Raw genomic sequence first — 22,947 nt, 5'->3', positions numbered from 1 at the left:
ATGCTTACTCCTTTAGGAGAAATAATATAGCCCAAGAACTGCATCTGGGTTTGTTCAAATTCGCATTTCTTCAATTTAATATAAAGTTGGTTCTTCCTTAGCCTTTCAAAGACAGTGCAAACATGTTTGCGATGTTCCTCCAGGTTATTAGAAAAGATGAGAATATAATCCAGATAAGCAGTCACAAACTGGTCCTTTAGGTCTCGGAAAGCATCATTGATGAAGTGTTGGAAAGTGGCAGGGGCGTTGCAGAGGCCAAAAGGCATAACCAGGGACTCAAAATGGCCATATCTGGTCCTAAAGGCAGTTTTCAATTTGTCTTTTTGACGCATACGGATGAGGTTATATACCCCCCGTAAGTCTAGTGTTGTGAAGACTTTGGCAGAGCGGAGTCTTTCCAACATTTCAGAGATTGAAGGAACTGGATAGCGTTTTTTAATAGTGATTTTATTCAGGTCCTGGTAGTCAATGCATGGACGCAAGGTTAAATCTTTCTTTAGAACAAAGAACAGGGCTGCCCCTGCAGGAGACGTAGAGGGTCTAATGAAGCCCTTCTCTAAATTCTCATCAATTCATTGCCTGAGGACCTTTTATGAGGAGGTAACTGATCGGGATTCTTCTTATCACAGACATCCCGGAACTCATGATATTGTGGAGGCAGGTTGTCATATGACTGCGTAGTAACATTCACCTGTGATTCCTTGACTGGCAAAGAACTTGTTTGACAAGGTTCTCTACAGAATTCCTCGCAATGGGGGGATGTAAAGTTTATAATCTCGCTTCCTAGTTGATGGAGGGATTATGAGTGGAAAACCAAAGAATGCCCAGGATGACAAGAAATTTGGATGATGTAATCAGCTGAAAACGGATGGTCTCATGATGGTTCGCCTCAAATTGCAGTACCAAAGGCACTGTTTCATGGGTAACAGGTCCTGAAGTTAAGGGTGAACTATCAACCGTCTCCATATTGATAGGAGCAGACTTATTTCTTGTTTGGATATTATTACCGTGGGCAAATTCTATGTCCATAAAGTTACCCCCAGCCCCAGAGTCCAGCATAGCAGAGCAAGGAATTTCAATACCATCAGAGATTAAGAGTTTAATGGGGATGATAAAATGAGATGGTACAGAATTGACTTTATTCGCTTCATGAATCAATTTGGAGATTGACTGGGTAATAGAGTTTATTTGTTCAGGCATGATCACATCAGTCGCCGCAATTGCTCTTCTAACCTTGTTAGGACAGTTAACTGCATAATGCCCAGAGTCCCCACAATATAAACACAGGTTTTCTGAACGTCTTCTCTCTTTCTCCTGAGTAGAAATGGATCTCTTAATTGCATCAACCTGCATAGGTTCATCTGTGTCAGAATCTGGAGAAACTCTTGGATCCCTCTGAACAAATAGACTAGCAGGGAAACGCATGCCACCATTACTTCCAAATATTCCCATTCTCTCCTTCCTCCTTTCTGTAAGTCTTTGATCAATTCGGATACATAGTTGAATGAAGGGCTCAAGTTTATTAAGAGTCTCCACTCTGGCAAGCTCATCTTTTACCTGTTCAGAAAGCCCTTGGCGGTACTGACTTTTTTCGCGCTGCTGGGTTTCAAGTGGTATCTGTGATCAAACGTCTGAATTCAGCTGTGTACTCAGCAACAGAACGTTTACCCTGCCGTAAACTATGCAACTTTGCTTCAGCAGTAGAACATCGATTGGGATTATCAAAAACCTGATTCATCGCAGCCTCAAAAGTCTGGAAATTATTCAGCGTGGCACGGTCTTGTTCTATATAAGATGAGGCCCAGGCTAGAGCTTCTCCAGTCAGGAGGTTGATAACAAACATTTTCTTCTGTTTTTCAGAAGTGAACGCAGCAGGTCGCATTTGGAAATATATGCGACACTGGTTAAGAAAACCTCTGTAAAGGCGGTGATCTCCATTAAACTTGGGTGGGTGAGGCATATGTGCATTAGCATCATCTTGGGAACGTAGATCCAGCAATTGTTTTTGCAGAGCACGGATCTCTTCATGTTATCCTTTCACAACACTTTCCAGTCTGGCAATTTTTTCTTGATAGGTGACACCAAACTCCTGCAGCTCTGCAATTTGCTGCCTGAAAGGAGCCACAGCATTTGCTATAGCGGCCTACATGTTTTGGGCCAGGTTGTTCCATCACGATCAGGCGTCGGCCTTGAAGACCAGTAGCTATAGCAGTTGCAGGACTACCACCGACCAACAGTATAGGTATACAGGCAGTCACTCTGGCAGATGACCTGAGGTGCAGATTCTAATTACTAGCCGGTGGTGGAGATGGATTTAGCTGCATGCTAGTACCAGGTCACGGTCCTCGGGTTTGCCCCACCAGGGTGTGAGCAAGCCAGGGTCCAGTAGCGGATGAGCAAATAAGGATTAAACAGCAGCGTGGTCCGTAAACAAGCCAAAAGGTTGGCTAACGAGTAGTTGAGATCAGGCAGTAGAGTAGTCTAGGAGCAAGCCAAGGGTCAATCACGAGTGGTAGCAAAATACAGATGACAGCAGGAAAGTCAAGAGCAAGGTACTGGCTGAGAAGGCACAATAACCTGGCAAAGAGGAAGTGCTGAGACAAACTTTTATAGGAAGTTCACGGGAGAAGCAAGGAGTTCAAGGTTCAACAGCAATCAAGACACAAGGCAGTGTTGTCCAATGGATCAGATAGGATTGTCCAATAGATCAGGCAGGGAGCTGTCCAGCATCTCAGATAGCTCAGTGGAAAGAGTCAACGCTGGACACAGAAGAGGTCCCAGGTTCAAGTCCTGACAGGGCTCCTGATAATGAGAGTGGGTAGAATAGGAGATAGAGAGGAGGATTCCAACACGTTGGTTATACTTGGACTGGGGAGTGTAACACCTATAGGGAGTGGGACCCCACGAGGTTTGGTGATGGGATCTTTGAAGCAACTTTGATCATCGTTTCCTGCTCTATTTGAGAGTTGAAATTAACTCTTTGGATGAAAGGAAACCTATGACTTTGTGTTTGAGCTTTAATATTATAATTATATATAACAAAATTATTTTTCAAATATGTACAGGCAGGTTACTGGCTCTTCTAACCTTAAATTTTACTAAACTGATGGACTGGGCAGTGTAGTTATGGTTGGTAGCGTTGGCAACTAACTGGTTTTACAATATTTTCTGATTGTGGTTAGTTTATTAGGTACACCTACCGGCTACTAGGTAGGATCCCTTTTTGCTGCCTTTGTGAAAAGAAGCTGCTCAAAACAATTTTAACTAGTTAAGCCCTGAGCCTGTTTTTCAGATTCTGTGTTTACGAGACTAAAACATTTTTTTTTGCTATAAAAATACTTAAAACCCCCAAACATTATATATATTTTTTTCTAACACCCTAGAGAATAAAATGGCAGTCATTGCAATACTTTTTGTCACACCGTATTTGCTCAACGGTCTTACAAGCGCACTTTTTTTGGAAAAAATTCACTTTTTTAAATAGAAAAATAAGACAACAATAAATTTGGCCCAATTTTTTTACATATTGTGAAAGATAATGTTACGCCAAGTAAAATGATACCCAACATGTCACGCTTAAAAATTTCGCCCGCTCGTGGCATGGCGTCAAACTTTTACCCTTAAAAATCTCGATAGGCGACGTTTAAAAAATTCTACAGGTTGCATTTTTTGAGTTACAGAGTAGGTCTAGGGCTAGAATTATTGCTCTCGCTCTAACGATCACAGCGATACCTCACTTGTGCGTTTTCATATGCGGGCGCTACTCGCGTATGCGTTCGCTTCTGCACGCGAGCTCGTCGGGACGGGGCGCTTTAAAAATATATTTTTTTTTTCGTATTTATTTTTATTTATTTTACAATTTTTAACACTGAAATAAAAATAAAAAAATCACTTTTATTCCTATTACAAGGAATGTAAACATCCCTTGTAATAGAAAAAAGCTTTCTTTTGGTGGTATTTGAGCACGTCTGCGGTTTTTATTTTTTGCGCTATAAACAAAAATAGAGCGACAATTTTGAAAAAAAACAATATTTTTTACTTTTTGCTATAATAAATATCCCCAAAAAAGATCTAAACATTTTTTTTTTCCTCAGTTTAGGCCGATACGTATTCTTCTACCTATTTTTGGTAAAAAAAAATCGTAATAAGCGTTTACCACTAATGGCGGCGATTAGCAATTTTTTTCATGACTGTGACATTATGGCGGACACATCAGACAAATTTTTGGGACCATTGTCATTTTCACAGCGAAAAGTGCTATAAAAATGCACTGATTACTGTGAAAATGACAATGGTAGTGAAGGGGCTAACCACTAGGGGGCACTGTAGGGGTTAAGTGTGACCTCATGTGTGTTTCTAACTGTAGGGGGGCGGGGCTGGAGGTGTGACGTCGGTGATCGTCGTTCCCTATATCAGGGAACAGACGATCACTGACACTGACACACAGAAGAACGGGGAAGGTGTGTTTACACTCACCTCTCCCCGTTCTTCAGCTCCTGTGACCCGATCGCGGGACACCCGCGGCGATCGGGTCCCCTGGGCGCAGTCACGGAGCTTGGGACCGGGTTTACGAGCGAGCCACCGGCGCGCTCGCAACCCATGGCTGGGATCTTATAGGGGACGTGTATATACGTCCCTGTGCCCAGCTGTGCCATATGGTCGTGCGGCGGTCCTTAAGTGGGTAATGTTAATAGTCTAAAATAATTTTGTCAAAATATTAGATATGCCCTTTCTAGTCAATATGGGGTTGATTTACTTAAACTGGGCTGGTGCAGCTGTGCATGGTAGCCAATGAACTTTACATAGTTACATAGTAGATGAGGTTGAAAAGACACAAGTCCATCAAGTCCAATCTATGTCGAACTTCTAACTTCCGCTTGTTCAATTATGCTTTGACCAAAGAAAATAAAAATCCTGGTAGCCGATTGGTTTCTATACAGAGCTGCACCAGATTTTGCATTATCTAGTTTTAGTACATCAGCCTCCATGTGTTCTGTATTAATGTGTATTGTGATGTCTTCGGTGCAGTTTTCACCCAGAGCAGGAGGAGCAGCAGAAGAAGCTGATGGACCTACAAGGGGAGCAGCAGAGGCGCCTTCTAGAAATGAGGGAACTTCAACATGAGCAAGAACGTAAAATCAAACACATCCACTTGCAGCAGGTATTGAAAGCTTCTGAGCTGTGTGTGGGAGTACATTGCCCTCCCCTAAGAACATTATCTATATCGGCAGGTTACTGGCAGGTATCAAACTACAATGTTATTGGTTATCTTTTAGGATGTTCAGAAGCTGCTGGACGTAGCTCAGTCGTGCCATACTGCTCAGCTGAAGAAATTAAAAGAAACCAGTGAAAAGTAAGTGGTGACAACAAATCTCAGGAAATGTTTTTATTTTTATATATATATATATATATATATATATATATATATATATATATATATATATATATATAATATTGTAACGAAACCCCAAATGGGACATGGTTTAACGCCGTTTGAGATATTCCATTCCGAACCCAAGACAGCTATCGACACTCCACAATCCGGCGAACACGACCCATACGAATTCCCCCAGTAACGAGACACAGCTCTGTTTGAGGTTCAAAACGAATAAAGACTCTTTTTAATGAGAAAATCAGGCTCTTATATACAGTTAGTAACCAAAATGAACAATGACTCAACTCCACCCACAACATTATACAATGGTTCCTAACGAGCCCCCTCAATACACATCTTTTAGTCAGACATTCTGACACCAACTCTGACATAATTTACATGAGCTAATAAACTAATCATTTACCCAGACAAGGTGACTCCGAGACATGACCCCTCAAGGTAGACATCCCGGCTCCTCTCACCTGCCACACAATACACATTTATCATCAATAGACCTTTAGACTGTCTGTTAACTTGCAATACACATTTATCACAGGACTCCTTCACACACTACAGTGTCAATTAGCACAACACAATGAAAAGGTCTTAGGAGCCACCCTAGATTAATTTACATTACAGTAGCAGACGACATTAATACCTAACAGTCTGTGTTCCCACATTGATTGAGTCACTCTTTCAATTAACCTGTTGAGTTTAGAATCAACAACCTGTAAATAGTTCTTGCAGATATCCTGGAATATATTGTGAATTACAGACCCATGTTAAAGCAATCCAAGATATGTCCATTATTTCCTGGCTCATACTTTGTAAGAGCTTCTGGATTCCACGGGCCCTCCCGTTACATATAGTATCTCACAAAAGTGAGTACACCCCTCACATTTTTGTAAATATTTTATTATATATCTTTTAATGTGACAACACTGAAGCAATGACACTTTGCTACAATGTAAAATACATTTTGTGAAAATGTAAAGTAGTGAGTGTACAGCTTGTATAACAGTGTCCATTTTCTGTCCCCTCAAAATAACTCGACACACAGTCATTACCACTTGCCAACCAGCCACTGTTTATATACAGTGGCAGGTTGGCTCTCCTGTGCAAATCGATGTACCCGTGCGTCAGTCAATGCATGATAAACTGCGGGCGCCCGCAGGTCCCACAGGACTCGATCTCGTCGGCCACCCTTGATCGCGGTGAGGAGAGGCAGAATGGGGATCTACCAGTGTAAACAAGGCACCTGTTCTGTCAGGGGACATTTCTGAGATCTGCTGTTCCTAGTAATCAGGAACAGCAATCTTTGTTGTCCCAGGCAGCCCAGCCCCCACAAAGTTAGAACACACACAGGGAACACCGTTAAGCCCTTGATCGCCCCCTAAAAAGTGTCACTTGAGGTCAGATTTGTCACAGATCGCCACCATTACTAGTAAAAAAACAAAAAAAAATTAAGTTCATAAATCTATCCCCTATTTTGTAGACACTATAATCAATCAATATACGCTTTTTTACATGATTTTTTTTTTGGGGGGGGGGGTTTAAACCAAAAATATGTAGCAGAATACATATTGGCCTAAACTAATGAATACATTTGTTTTTTTGAATATAATTTTTTTTGGATATGTATTATAGCAGAAAGTTAAAAATATATATATATTTTTTTTAAATTGTACTTTTTTTTTTTTTTGTGTATAGCGCAAAAAAATATAAACCGCAGAGGTGATCAAATACCACCAAAAGAAATCTCTATTTGTGGGCAAAAAGGACCTCAATTTTTTGTTTGGGTACAGCGTGGCACACACACACAATTGTCAGTTAAAGTGACGCAGTGCCATATCGCAAAAAATGGCCTGGTCATTAAGGGGCTGAAGTGGTTAACCACTTGCCCACCAGGTAAATTCTGGCACTTCTCTCCTTCATGTGAAAATCACAATTTTTTTGCTAGAAAATTTATCAGAACCCCCAAACATTATATATTTTTTTTTAGCAGACATCCTAGGGAATAAAATGGCAGTCATTGCAATACTTTTTGTCACACCGTATTTGCGCAGCGGTCTTACAAGCGCACTTTTTTTGGATAAAAATCACTTTTTTGAATTAAAAAATAAGACAACAATACATTTTGCCCAATTTTTTTATATATTGTGAAAGATAATGTTACGCCGAGTAAAATGATACCCAACATGTCACGCTTAAAAATTGCGCCTGCTCGTGGCATGGCGTCAAACTTTTACCCTTAAAAATCTCGATAGGCGACGTTTAAAAAATTCTACAGGTTGCATTTTTTGAGTTGCAGAGTAGGTCTAGGGCTAGAATTATTGCTCTCGCTCTAACGATCGCGGCGATACCTCACTTGTGTGGTTTGAATACCGTTTTCATATGCGGGCGCTACTCGCGTATGCGTTTACTTCTGCGCGCGAGCTCGTCGGGACGGGGCGCTTTAAAAAATTGTTTTTTGGTTTTCTTATTTATTTTTATTTAGTTTTATAATTTTTTACACTGAAAAAAATAAAATAAAAAAAATTGATCACTTTTATTCCTATTACAAGGAATGTAAACATCCCTTGTAATAGAAAAAAGCATGACAGGTCCTCTTAAATATGAGATCTGGGGTCAAAAAGACCTCAGATCTCATAATTAGACTTAAATGCAAAAAAAAAAATAAAAAAAAAAAAATGTCATTTTTTCAAATGACAAAAAAAAAAATGTTTCTTTAAGAGGCTGGGCGGGACTGACGTTTTGACGTCACTTCCGCCCAGCAGAGCTATGAGGACGGGTGAAGGAGATTTCTCCTTCAGTCCCGTCCCCGCTCAGCTGCCGGACACATCGGATCCCCTCCGCCGCTACCGACGGCTCCGGTAAGCGGCGGAGAGCGCGGGAGAGCGGCGGGAGGGGGGGGGGCCCTCTCCCGCCACCGATAACGGCGATCTCGCGGCGAATCCGCCGCGGAGACCGCCGTTATCGTGTACACCACCGCCCCCTGAAAAGATGAATATCTCGGTTGTGGCAGCAGCTGCTGCCGTTATCGAGATATTCAACTTTAAAAAGGAGGACGTCTTTTTGACATGGGGCGGTGGTCAAGAGGTTAATGTCTAAATCGCTGGCAACAAAAGTGAGTACACCCCTAAGTGAAAATGTCCAAATTAGGCTCAATTAGCAATTTTCCCTCCCCGGTGTCATGTGACTCGTTAGTGTGTGAATGTGGAGCAGGTGTGGTAAATCTGGTGTTGTCGCTCTCACTCCCACATACTGGTCAAATTAAGTTCAACATGGCACCTCATGGCAAAGAACTCTCTGAGGATCTGAAAAAATGAATTGTTGCTCTACATAAAGATGGCCTAGGCTATAAGAAGATTGCCAAGACCCTGAAACTGAGCTGCAGCATGATAACCAAGATCATACAGCGGTTTAACAGGACAGGTTCCACTCAGAACAGGCCTCGCCATGTTCGACTAAAAAAGTTGAGTGCATGTACTTGGCGTTATATCCAGAGGTTGTCTTTGGGAAATAGACGTATGAGTGCTTCCAGCATTGCTGCAGAGGTTGAGACCATAAGCTGCAAACTGCATCAAATTGGTCTGCATGACTGTAGTCCCAGAAAAAAGTATCTTCTAAAGATGATGCATAAGAAAGTCTGCAAACAGTTTCCTGGAGACAAGCAGACTAAGACAATAGATTACTGGAACCATGTCCTGTTGTCTGATGAGACCAAGATAAACTTATTTTGTTCAGATGGTGTCAAGCGTGTGTGGCAGCAACCAGGTGAGGCATAGGCATGTGCACAGGGTGTGCCAGGTGTGCCCAGGCCCACCCTAATAACCCTGTACAGCACAGATTCCCTCTATTGCCCTGGCCCCCATCTAGACCCCCCCCCCCCACAGTGCTTCCGGCTTTCCTCCTCTCCTATCGGTTGTTGCTGCTGGGATGTTTTAGGAGTGCTGAAGGGGCCAGTAAATATGTCATTTACCGACCCCTACACTTTCTGAATGAACACCATAAGCAATCGGTAGTGTGTGTTTGGGCTTTGGGGTGCACACCCTAATGCAATAAGCTGTGCACACCAATGTTACTTAGGCTAGCCGCATAAGGATTAAAAAAAGTTAATGTTGATTGAGAGCATAGGTGCACGCACAGGGCTTGCCAGATGTGCCTGGGCACACCCTAATCACCCCGTGTGGCGCAGATTCCCCCTGTTTAGACGCCTGGTATTTCACCAAAGCCCCCTAAAGGGGCTCCTAAAAAAGATTTAAAGAAATAAAAGATAAAATAATAATACAAGTGTGTCTTGCCTACAGTCAAGCATGGTGGTGGGAGTGTCTTGGTCTGGAGCTGCATGAGTGCTGCTGGCAGTGGGGAAATACAGTTCATTGAGGGAACCATGACTGCCAACATGTACTGTGACATACTGAAGCAGAGCATGATCCCCTCCCTTCGGGGACTGGGCCGCAGGACAGTATTCAACATAACGACCCCAAACACACCTCCAAGATGACCACTGCCTTGCTAAAGAAGCTGAGGATAAAGGTGATGGACTGACCAAGCATGTCTCCAGACCTAAACCCTATTGAGCATCTGTGGGACATCCTCAAATGGAAGGTAGAGGAGCGCAAGGTCTCTAACATCCACCAGCTCCATCATGTCGTCATGGAGGAGTGGAAGAGGACTCCAGTGACAACCTGTGAAGCTCTGCTGAACTCCATGCCCAAGAGGGTTAAGACAGTGCTGGACAATGTTGGCCACACAAAATATTGACACTTTGGGCCCAATTTGGAAATTTTCACTTAGGGGGTGTACTCACTTTTGTTGCCAGACATTAATGGCTGTGTGTTGAGTTATTTTGAGGGGACAGCAAATTTACAATGTTATACAAGCTGTACACTCACTACTTTACATTGTAGCAAAGTGTAATTTCTCCAGCGTTGTCACATAAAAAGATAGAATAAAATATTTACAAAAATGTGAGGGGTGTTCTGTGAGATACTGTAGATATATCTATGTGTGTGTGTGTGTGTATGTGTGTGTGTGTATATATATATATATATATATATATATATATATAAACATTTATATACAGTACTGTGCAAATGTTTTAGGCAGGTGTGAAGAAATGCTGTAAAGTAAGAATGCTTTTGAATATATATTTTTATTGTTTTTATTTGCAAAGTGCACAAACAGGAAAAAATGTAAATAAATATTTGATGTGACTATGTTTTGGCTTCAAAACAGCATGCATGTTCTAGGTACACACACTGCTTGTGTACACAGTTTTTGAAGGAATTTACCAGGTAGGTTTTTCCAGACATTTTGGAGAACTAACCACAGATCTTCTGTTGGTGTAGGCTGCCTCAAATCCTTCTGTCTATTCATGTAATCCCAGACTGACTCGATGTTAAGATCAGGGCTCTGTTAGGGCCAAACCCTCACTTCCAGGATTCTTTGTTCTTCTTTATGCTGAAGATAGTTCTTTAACCACTTGGAGCCCCAGCATTGTAAAATGACTGCCACAAGGTGGCTCTACAATGCCGGGAGGACGTCTATTGATGTCCTCGGCTCCTCCGGCCACTGGGGGGCGCGCGAGCGTGCCCAGCGCATCACTGAGGTGCCGATGCGCGTGCCTGGCGGCCGCGATATCCGCCAGGTACCCGCTATCGGCCGTTACACAGACAAGGACATGGATCTGTGTGTGTAAACACAGAGATCCACGTCCTGTCAGGGAGAGAGGAGACCGATGCTGTGTCCCTTGTACATAGAGACACAGGCCGGTCACCTCCCCCAGTCAGTCCCCTCCCCCCACAGTTAGAATCACTAGTAGGGAACACATTTAACCCCTTCCTCGCCCCCTAGTGTTAACCCCTTCCCTGCCAGTCACATTTATACAGTAATCAGTGCATATTTATAGCACTGATCGCTGTATAAATGTAAATGGTCCCAAAAATGTGTCAAAAGTGTCCAATGTGTCTGCCATAATGTCGCAGTCACAATAAAAATCGCAGTTCGCTGCCATTACTAGTAAAAACAAATCATAATTCTGTCCCCTATTTTGTAGGCGCTAACTTTTGCGCAAACCAATTTTTTTCTTTTTTTACCAAAAATATGTAGAAAAATACATATCGGCCTAAACTGAGATTTTTTTTTTTAAATGGGATATTTATTATAGCAAAAACTAAATAATATATTATTATTTTATTTCAAAATTGTCGCTCTTTTTTTTGTTTATAATGCAAAATATAAAAACCACAGAGGTGATCAAATACCACCAAAAGAAAAAAAAGACGTCAGTTTTGTTTGGGTACCACGTTGCACCCGTAATTGTCAGTGCCGAAAGCTGACATTTTGCCTGGGCAGGAAGGGGGTTATATGTGCCCAGTAGGCAAGTGGTTAATGACCTTGGCTGTATGTTCGGGTCGTTGTCCTGCTGCAGAATAGATTTGGGGTCAATCACACGCCTTCCTGATGGTATGGCATGATGGATAAGTGTCTGCATGATAAACTGCCTTCCAACTTGCATATTATTGGACACCAGGACAGACAGCTTTGAGGCAGCCATGGTTGGTTCTCCAAGTTTGGAACAACCTACCGACTGAGCGCCTTCAAAAACTGTGTTCAAGTGTATCTAGAAGAACTGATGCTTGTTTGAAGGCAAAGGGTGGTCAATATTGATTTGGATTTCTCTTCTGTCCATTCACTTTCCATTTAGTTAATTTATAAAAATAAACTATTAACCCTTCTATTACTGAAAGTTTACTTAAAGGGGTTGTAAAGGTAAATGTTTTTTCACCTTAATGCATCCTATGCATTAGGTGAAAAAACATCCGACAATACCGCCCCCCAGCCCCCGTTTTACTTACTTGACCCTTCGAAAATCTCGCGCTCGGCCCCATCATCCTCCTTGTTTCCAAGACTGGCTGTTGATTGGCTACACTGGATGGATTGAAAGCAGCGCAGCCATAGGCTCGCGCTGCTGTCAATCACATCCAATGATGCGGCTCGCCGGGGCCGAGTGATACAGTGAGCGGCAATAGCTGCCGGCTTTATCATGGGAGCGCGCCCGCAGGAACTCAACACCATGCGAGCTCGCTTGCATGAATGTGTTGAGTCCTTGCGGGGAGGAGCCGAGACAGCTGCAGAGGGACCCCAGAAGACCAGGTTCGGGGTCACTCTGTGCAAAACGAGCTGCACAGTAGAGGTAAGTATAACATGTTTGTTATTTAAAAAAACAAAAATTATAACTTGCAACCCCTTTTTAAATTGCAAATTTTTTTTTTTTTTTTACACCTGCCTAAAAACTTTTGCACTATATATTAATATTATTATTATTATTCAACTGGAAATAGGAACCCAGTGCAGCAAGGCAGGTACTGGAAAATGATAGGATGGTAAGAGTTAAGTGTATGAGGAATATGTAAAGGCTGACACCATAGGAGTGCAAAGTAATACTGGAAGTCCTCTGGTGTCCAGTAGGAAGTAGGTTATGGTTTCCTGGTAGAATGTACAGTGTTTCATCATGTGATAAGCATACTAGCCAGTGTGCTCTTCCCAGTATTAAGGTTATGATGATTTTCTCGTGTCCAATGAAATGTACACCATTCTTTGTGTCTTCTGTTATACGAATATACCACAGACCCTTGCTGATCTCAGGACATTTCATTCCCGTTTTGAGGTCCTAAGCTGTACTGTCAGTCTGTGGAGCCATTATCATTAGCCAGTTCTTTTTGGTCCAATGGTCAGTTTTATTTTTATTATCTGCTATTGCTCCCATGTCTTTAGTAATCTGCCATATATGGAAGCGCTCAGAACAAAACACTTAATTCCCATAGAGGATTTGTGTAATTCTGGAAAAAAGCCACTTCAGTATGGTTGATATGATTTCCATCTCATTGTCTCCATCTCAAGCCATGCTCTTTTTTTTTTTATTTGAATTTGTTGTGCCTTTTTTTAACAAAATATGTTAGCAAGATCTTTTTGTTTTATTATGGCTTAGATGAAATCCAAATTCCTGCAAAAGGGTTTGGTTTTTTGAAAATGTACATAAAACTGCAGCTGGTATGGGACTTTTTGGTATCGTACACTGGCATGTGTGTACCACAGATTGAAAGACTTTGGAGACCTTAAAGTGATTGTAAAGGCAGAAGGTTTATGCATTAGGATAAAACAAACTGTGTGCATCAGCCCCCCATAATACTTACCTGAGCCCATCTAGATCCAGCGATGTTGCAGGAGTGTCTCGGCAGCCCGGGAATCCCCTGTTTATTGGCTGAGACAGCAGTGCTGCGCCATTGGCTCCTGCTGCTGTCAAGCAAAGTCAGTTAGCCAATGAGGAGAGAAAGGGGTGGGGGTTCCATGTCTGAATGGACACAGGGAGCTGTGTCTCGTCTCAGGTGCCCCCATAGCAAGCTGGTTGCTGTGAGGGTACTCAACGGGAGGAAGATGCCAGGAGCACAGAAGAGGTACACGAGAAGAGGAGGACCTGGGCTGCTCTGTGCAAAACCACTACACAGAGCAGGTAAGTATAACATGTTTGTTATTTTTAACTAAAAATAAACTTTGGGATCACTTTAAATTATGGGTATAGCATGAAATAATGGGGGGATCTATTAAACACTGAGGGCCAGATCCACAAAGAACTTACGGCGGTGTATCTATTGATACGCCGCATAATTTCTAAGATCCCCCGTCGTATCTTTGTTTTGTATCTACAAAACAAGATACGACTGAATGAGGGCTCGATCCGACTGGCGTACGTCTTAGTACGCCGTTGGATCTTAGGTGCATATTTACGCTGGCCGCTAGGTGGCGTTCCGTTTCCGCGTAGAGAATATGCAAATGAGATAGATACAGCAATCCACAAATGTATGTCCGGCCGGCGCATTTTTTTATGTCGTTTCCATAAGGCTTTTTTATGCGTAACGTTACCCCTGCTATATGAGGCGTAGCCAATGTTAAGTATGGACGTCAGGCCAGCGTCAAATTTTCCGTTGTGTACGTCGTTTGCGTAAAACTTTCTCGAATAGGGCTTTGCGTAGAATGACGTTCACGTCGAAGGCTTGTTGCGGGTTAATTTGGAGCATGCGCACTGGGATACCTCCACGGACGGTGCATGCGCCGTTCAGAAAAAAATTAATTTACGTCGGGTCAAGACTTATTAGCATAAAACACGCCCACAATTTAGCCATTTGAATTGCGCGCCCTTACGCCGACACAGTTACACTACGCCGCCGTAACTTATGGCGCAAATTCTTTCAGGATACGGAAAATACGCTGAAAGTTACGGCGGCGTAGTGTATCTGAGATACGCTACGCCGGACGGAAAAATGCGCGGAGGTACGTGGATCTGGCCCTATGACTTATTCACTTCATAGACACTCCAGCTATTCTATACACAGGTAGTTTGTCTAGTGCTTGCACAGTTTTCAGTCACATGACCTGATAAATTATTACAAAATTACTTTACAGGGAGAAGAAAGAATTACAAAAGATTCAGGACAGAAAAAGACATAACAGCATCACAGAGGCAAAGTCACGAGACCGTCACAAGAAGGATGGGTCAGTAATTCATAATCAAATGTATTCATATCTGTGTTAAATACTGCTTCCGATTCATTTCTTTACTACATCTATTATATGGTTTAACCATTTGTCTATTGGAGCAATTCTTTTTGCACACGTTAAAATCTGCTTTATTTTTATTTTTTGCTAGAAATTATTTTAAAGGAGAAGTATAGCCAAAACTTGTTTGGCTGTACTTCTATGGATCACAGGAGTGCAGTTAGGTCTGCACTCCTGTGACCCATTTTCAGCAGAGGGTGGGATGAAGTCTGCTCTCTGCTGATGTCCCAGGGCCGGTCCAGGCTCAGGGGCCTTCATGACCATGGAGTCGGGATCTGCCCAGATCCCTGGACTGGCACCCGGCTCAGCCTCCCAGCGAGTCTCTGAGAGCATGAGCCGCCACTCCCGCCCCTCCTGTTAATTCATAATAGTAAAAGATCAATCAGAGCTGCAGCTCTGTGTAAAGTATTTTGTGTGTGTGTACAAGTAGCCCCAGATACTGTACACAGAGCTGCAGCTCTGAATGATATTTTACTATTACGACATAATGGTGACAGATCGTGCAGAGCTAGGACTCCTTGTGTCTATCAGTGGCTGCTTGTACATGTATACAGTCTAGCCAATATATGACAGAGCACTGCAGTGCTGTGTGAGATTTCAGCCCGAAATTGCTGATTGCTAAATTGTAAACAATGCAATCTATTTTTAGATCCTCAATGTAAACAATGCAATCTATTTGTAGATCCTCAAATGTAAACATTGCAATCTATTTTTAGATCCACAATCTATTTTTAGATCCTCAATCTATTTATATATCCTCAATGTAAACAATGCAATCTATTTTTACATCCTCAATTTTTAGATCCTCAGTGTAAACAATGTAATCTATTTTAGATCCTCACATGTAAACAATGTAATCTATTTTTAGATCCTCAGGGGCAGATCCTCAAAGAAATTACGCTGGCATATCTGTTGATACGCCACGTAATTTCAAATTTTGCGCGTCGTATCTTTGTTTTGGTATCCACCAAACAAGATACGACGGCATCTGTGTTAGATCCGACAGCCTTAGTACGCCGTCGCATTCTTTTACATCGTTTCCGTTCGGCTTTTTCCGGCGTATAGTTAAAGCTGCTATCTGGTGAGGTACTCAATGTTAAGTATGGCCGTCGTTCCCGCGTATAATTTTGAAAATTTTACGGCGTTTGCGTAAGTCGTCCGTGAATGGGGCTGGACGCCATTTACGTTCACGACAATGACGTCCTTGCGACATCATTTGGAGCAATGCACCCTGGGAGTTTTGACGGACGGGGCATGCGCAGTTTGTTCTGCGCGGGGACGCGCTTCATTTAAATGAAACACGCCCCCTACTCGCCGCATTAGAATTCCGCACCCTTACGCCGCGAGAAATACACTACGCCGCCGTAACTTACAGCGCAAATTCTTTCAGGATTCAAACATTTGCAAAGTAAGTTACAGCAGCGTAGCGTATCTCACATACGCTGCGCCCATGGAAATGTATGAGGATCTGCCCCTCAATCTATATTTATAGATCCTCAATGTAAACAATGTAATCAATTTTTAGATCCTCAATGTAAACAATGCAATCTATTTTTAGATCCTCAATCTATTTATAGATCCTCAAATGTAAACATTGCAATCTATTTTTAGATCCATATGTTAGCAATGCAATATATTTTTAGATTGTCTATCGATTTTTTTATATCGTCAATCTATTTTTAGATACTCAGGGCCAGATTCTCAGTCAGCGGCGTATTTCTGCGGCGGCGTAACGTATCCGATTTACGCTACGCCTCCGCAACTTAGACAGGCAAGTGCTGTATTCTCAAAGCACTTGCTCCGTAAGTTGCGGCGGCGTAGCGTAAATCGGCCGGCGTAAGCCGGCCTAATTCAAATTTGGATCAGGGGGGCCTGTTTTATGTAAAACTACTGTGACCCGACGTGATTGACGTTTTTGCGGAATTTCCCAGTGTGCATTGCTCCAAAGTACGCCGCAAGGACGTCATTGGTTTCGACGTGAACGTAAATGACGTCCAGCCCCATTCACGGACGACTTACGCAAACGGCGTAACTTTTTCAAATTTCGACGCGGGATTGACGGCCATACTTAACATTGTTACGCCGCACTTATGCCTCATATAGGAGGGGCAACTATACGCCGGGAAAAGCCTAAAGTAAAAGTCGTAGCTTTACTGCGTCGGCCGCGCGTACGTTCGGGAATTCGCGTATCTAGCTAATTTGCATACTCGACGCGGAATTCGATGGAAGCGCCACCTAGCAGTCAAAAAAAAATGCAGTTAAGATCCGGCGGCGTAAGAGACTTACGCCTGTCCGATCTAATGGATATCTATGCGTAACTGATTCTAAGAATCAGGCGCATTGATACGACTGGTCGGATTAGGACTTACGACGGCGTACATGGCGCTGCGCTGTCGTAAGTCCTTTCAGAATCTGGCCCTCAATCTGGATTTAGATCTTCAAATGTAAACAATGGAATACATTTTTAGATCCTTAATGTAAGCAATGCTATCTATTTTTAGATCCTCAGTGTAAACAATGCTATCTATTTTTAGATCCTGAAATGTAAACATTGCAATCTAATTTTAGATCCTCAATCTATTATTGAATCCTCAATGTAAACATTGCAATCTATTTATAGATCCTCAATGCAAACAATGCCATCTATTTTAGATCCTCAGTCTATTTTTAGATCGTCAAGCTATTATTAGATCCTCATTAGATCCTCAATGTAAACAATGCAATCTATTTTTAGATCGTCAATTTATTTTTAGATTATCAATGTATTTTTAGAAACAAAGGAATGCATTTGATTGCGACCAAGTGCTATATGCACTTAATCCCCTGGGGAAATTAAAAATAAAGTACAGTGGTACCTTGGATTATGAGCATAATTTGTTCAAGAAGAATGCTAGTAATCCAAAACACTCAGTCAAAGGAAACTCAGAGAATTTGTTCCACAGTGACTGCTATTGTATGCAGTACCGCATGTGGTCAGTGGATGGGGGGATCATCAGAGACTGCTCGGATGCAAGAGGAGACACTCGGGAACGACACCTAGTGCATCCGAGCGCCTCCAAGTGTCACCGGGGCCCCCGTACCTCTGGTCAAATTTGGTACTGCACACCCCAATCTTGTAAGGATTTTTTTTTAAATAATGGCTTGTATTGCGAAACGCTCGTAAATTGCGTTACTCGCAATCTGAGGTATTACTGTAAAATTATATTATTTTAAAGTGGTTCTAAAGGCAGAAGGTTTTTTGCCTTAAGATAAAAAACAACTTCTGAGTGCAGTTCCCAACCAACCCCCCCCCCCCCCCCCCCACTGCTTTTATACTTGCTTGAGCCTCATCTCGATCCAGTATTGTGCATGAGGGCAGCGGCTATCCTGGGTCTTTGCCTACTCATTGGCTCACACAGCATTAGGAGCTATTGGCTCCTGCTTCTGTCAATCACAGCCAGTGAGCCAATAAGGAGAGAACAGGCGGCAGAGCCAAGCCATGCTGTGTGTGTGAATGGACAAGGTCCCTTCACAGGAGCATGGCTTGGGAGCGCCCCCTGCTATGGTATCCCCATAACAAGAGGCTTGCTATTAGGGGCACTCAGGAGGTGGGAGGAGCCAAGATTGCTGGCTGCAGACCCAAAAAGAACAGCAAGTAAGTATAAAATGTTTGTTATTAAAAAAATAAAATATGACAACCTTTAGAATCACTTTAGCTTTTGTCATTTTTGAGTAATCATTCAACGCTTTTTTTTTTATGCAGAGAACTCACAGAGATCAACAGACGTCACATCAATGAGTCGGTGAACTTTCTACGCAGTGTAAGTAACCTTGGTCATATGCAAAATTTTACAAACTTACATTATTTTGATCTAAACCCTTTTCCAGGGTGCTGAAACAGTGCTACAGTCAGATATTCAACTTGTATTACATTTATTCTGTACTGTTAGGCCCTTTTCACACTACAAAATAAATCCGTTTTAATAATCCGTTTTAAAATCCGTCAGATAATGTTAAAAAACGGAAGTTATACGTCCTTTATAAAATATCATTAAAGTCTATGGGATTTTTTTATGTTCTGTAAAGATCCGTAATAGTCCGTTATAACATACGGACGTTAGTTATAACGGAATATGTGACGGGTCTTGCACTATTTTTTGTCAATTTTTTGTCCGTTGCAAGTAACGGATATATTAACGTCCGTTATATTTTAACATTGAAGTCTATGGCACATGGACGTTAGTAAATGTCTCCGTAAATGTCCGTTATGTTAACGGACGTTAATTTTACTGAGCATGGATATTCAGGGGAACCCCGCTGTCAATTTAAAACAAAAATGACGTGTGGTTCCCCCTAAATATCCATAACCAGACCCATTATCCGAGCACGTTGACCTGGCCGGCCGCAGAAAAGAGGGGGGGACAGAGTGCGGCCCCCCCTCTCTCCTGAACCGCACCAGGCCACATGCCCTCAACATGGGGAGGATGTCCCCATGTTGATGGGGACAAGGGTCTCATCCCCACAACCCTTGCCCGGTGGTTGTGGGGGTATGCGGGCGGGAGGTTTATCAGAATCTGGAAGACCCCTTTAACAAAGGGGACCCCCAGAGCCTGACCCCCCCCCTGTGTGAAATGGTAATGGGGTACACTGTACCTCTACCATTTCACGAAGGAAGTAAAAAGTATTGTAAAAAAAACACACTGACACAAAAGAATAAAGTCCTTTATTAAAAAAAAAAAAAAAACTCCAGCGCTGAAAAATCCACTCGTTCCCGGCTTCCTGCGTTGTCCTGATCCAGCGACGGGTGCGGGTGATCTCCCGCGATGAGAAGATCCAGCGTCGGGTGATCTCCGCTCCGGCGATGTGAAGATCCATCCATCCGGCGCAGCAGCATCCCGGACCTCCTCTCACCGCTGGGCACAGCCCAGCGAATGAGCGGCTGAAGCTGTGACATTTCTTATATAGAGGAGGCAGAGCCACCCGTCACGTGACCCTGCCCCCTCTGACGTACCTCTGCTACGTCACTGGGGAAGACCATTACCATTTCACACAGGGGGGGGGTCAGGATCTGGGGGTCCCCTTTGTTAAAGGGGTCTTCCAGATTCTGATAAACCTCCCGCCCGCATACCCCCACAACCACCGGGCAAGGGTTGTGGGGATGAGACCCTTGTCCCCATCAACATGGGGACATCCTCCCCATGTTGAGGGCATGTGGCCTGGTGCGGTTCAGGAAAGAGGGGGGGCCGCACTCTGTCCCCCCTCTTTTCTGCGGCCGGCCAGGTCAACGTATTTGGATAATGGGTCTGGTTATGGATATTTAGGGGGAACCGCACGTCATTTTTGTTTTAAATTGACGGCGGGGTTCCCCTGAATATCCATACGACTTCTGGAGCTGGACTTCAAGAAAGGGTGAAATGTTTTTTATTAACGGACGTTAGAAAGGAATGATATAACGGATGTATACGGATATATACGGATAAACATTATCCGTTTTCAATAAAGGAAGAATGGTAAAATATTTATCCGTATGTATCCGTTATTAAATCCGTTAATAAACGTCCGTTAATAGGTGTAATACGGATATTATAAAACGGACATACAATCCATAGTGTGAAAGAAGCCTTAACCAGGGATATTTTACCTTTGAACTGTCTAGTAGAATGTCAGGGGGGGTCTGCAGCATCTCTGTGGAATCTTTTCCTGGCCACCTGACAGATCTCGGAGATAGGCTGGCATGATGGGGATGTTGAAGTGAGATGGCAACATAGCAGTAGCCACAATGCCCTGGAAGGACTTAAGGGACCAAAAGTGTTTAATAAGGATGAGGAGAATGGTGAAGTGCTGTGGGGAATAACGCCGTTAACATTGTACTCTCATAAATTTTCTCTCAACAGTTAGAAGAAGCACAAAAGAGGCGTCAGGAAAAGTTACTAGCAGATCACCAGGACACAATACAGAGGATAAAGGACGAGGAGCCTAAGGTGAGCATTGAACTCCATCTTCTTAGCTATAAATTGCAGACATAGGAGACTGTTAATCTGATGCTCACTTTGAAATCACTGATTTTACAAAGAAGTTATTAACATAGGACCTTGGTACAGAATGTAGACTTGTAAAGCTTTAATTTCATATAAAAGGTACCGTAACTGCACAGTTTCCAGAATAAATTGTATTCTCGTTGTTTTTGTGATGGGTATGCTTATATTAAGGGAAAATTGAGGGAAAAGTTTACACTAAAGTGTTCAAGTGGTCCTACCACAAAACTAAACAAAGTAGCATTTTCTGTACTTTCCTCATGCCAGGTATCCTTTAAAGCGGGGGTTCACCCGTACATAAAACTTTTTCCCCTTAGATGAATGCTCGTTTTGTCTAGGGGAATCGGCTAGTTGTTTTAAAATATGAGCTGTACTTACCGTTTACGAGATGCATCTTCTCCGCCGCTTCCGGGTATGGGCTGCGGGACTGGGCGTTCCTATTTTGATTGACAGTCTTCCAAAAGGCTTCCGACGGTCGCATCCATCGCGTCACGATTTTCCGATAGAGCTGCACCGACGTTCGGCTTCTTTCGGCTACTAGTGACGCGATGGATGCGACCGTCGGAAGCCTCTCGGAAGACTGTCAATCAAGAAGGAACGCCCGCTCCCGAAGACCCATACCCGGAAGCGACGGAGAAGATGCATCTCGAAAACGGTAAGTACAGCTCATATTTTAAAACAACTAGCCGATTCCCCTAGACAAAACGAGCAGGAATCTAAGGGGATTTTTTGAAAAAATTGTCTTATGGGTGAACTCCCGCTTTAAGCTGCCTTTGGTTTAATGGACTGGCCTCTTCATGGGAGGATGTGTTGTCTTGTCTGAATGCCTGTATTTGTAAAGAGGAGTCTTTTAAGTCTTGTGTGAGTTTCATTGAACTCTGCTATATTTGTTTATATATGTTGTAATATAATTTGACCAAAAAAACACAAAGAAAATAATCAAAGTATTACCTTTTGCCAAAAGTGCCTCTTTCTACCCTAAATTCCCTATTTCTATGTTTTTAGAAATATATTTTTTTACACTGCAGGACACAGGCAGAATATTCCTATACTCTGGTACAGGCATGTATCTTCAGGTGACTGAACAATGGCAAAGCTTTAGAGGACATGCCCCCTGGGCTCACATCCCCTGTAACCCTGCCCCACTATGTGAATCTTCAGTTTTGAGATGGTATCTGAAAGCAATAGGATGTTCTCCTTCACAGGGAAATGCACCCATAGCTTGAAGGGTAATTGGAATTTTGTTGAGGGAAAAAAAAAAATTCGCCTTTGCGTGATCAGTGTGCATTGCAGGGATTTTACCAAACCTTGTTGCAAATTCCTACCTGTTTCTGGTCTGAAGAAATGGCTCTTTCTTAGATCACGTCTTGTGCAGGATTGATTCTGAATGGGAGCGACTCATTTATCTACAAGCATCTGATGCACTTTCAGTGTTCTGATGAGAAAGGTTGCAGTATTGGCATCCCAGTAGAAGTGGCTAACCCTTATAGAGTATCTTGCTAAAAAATGAAATTTTTGTTGCAGAGGATGCCTAAAACCTGACAGTAAATGGCCTTTCTGGGGGTGTTCTGTACATCAGCGGTGCACATAACACCTCCAGGTTGCCATATTGCATTGAATTTATTGAAAATTACAGCAGCTGCAGATTGAAAAGGAAAGGTAATTTTTAATAACCTTTAAATTACAATATTGCTTCTGTACCAACTGTAAATGCTATATGTTTTCCCACAACTGTGAAGTTACCCTTTAACTAGTTCAACGTTTTTCTTTTATCTTCCAAATTTTCAATCAAACCCTCACTGTCTTCTAATGCCAGCAATAGAAGCCGTGTATCTGGATTGATGCAACCTCAGTAAACCCTTGGGAGTCGTACTCAACCCCCACACTGTAGGGGCGGCCTGTTGTAGTTATTGCAGAGACCAGGCAAAAAGGAGCCAA

The 22,947-nt window shown here is 42.7% G+C and overlaps 1 protein-coding gene across 4 annotated transcripts in view; it reads left to right on the top strand.

Moving 5' to 3' along the window:
* PLCB3 (phospholipase C beta 3) overlaps window positions 1-22,947 on the top strand; it is a 268,516-nt gene that overhangs the window by 232,395 nt on the left and 13,174 nt on the right. For all 4 annotated transcript variants that reach the window (XM_040329022.1, XM_040329023.1, XM_040329020.1 and 1 more), the window contains exons 28-32: window positions 5,029-5,161; window positions 5,277-5,353; window positions 14,843-14,932; window positions 18,738-18,795; window positions 20,869-20,955. In XM_040329022.1, coding sequence (XP_040184956.1) covers window positions 5,029-5,161; window positions 5,277-5,353; window positions 14,843-14,932; window positions 18,738-18,795; window positions 20,869-20,955 — 445 coding nt within the window. The remainder of the gene's footprint in view (window positions 1-5,028; window positions 5,162-5,276; window positions 5,354-14,842; window positions 14,933-18,737; window positions 18,796-20,868; window positions 20,956-22,947) is intronic.

This window comes from Rana temporaria, chromosome 11, assembly GCF_905171775.1.
Source record: "Rana temporaria chromosome 11, aRanTem1.1, whole genome shotgun sequence".
Taxonomy (NCBI): Eukaryota; Metazoa; Chordata; class Amphibia; order Anura; family Ranidae; genus Rana; species Rana temporaria.
This window is presented reverse-complemented; position numbering and strand designations above follow the sequence as displayed.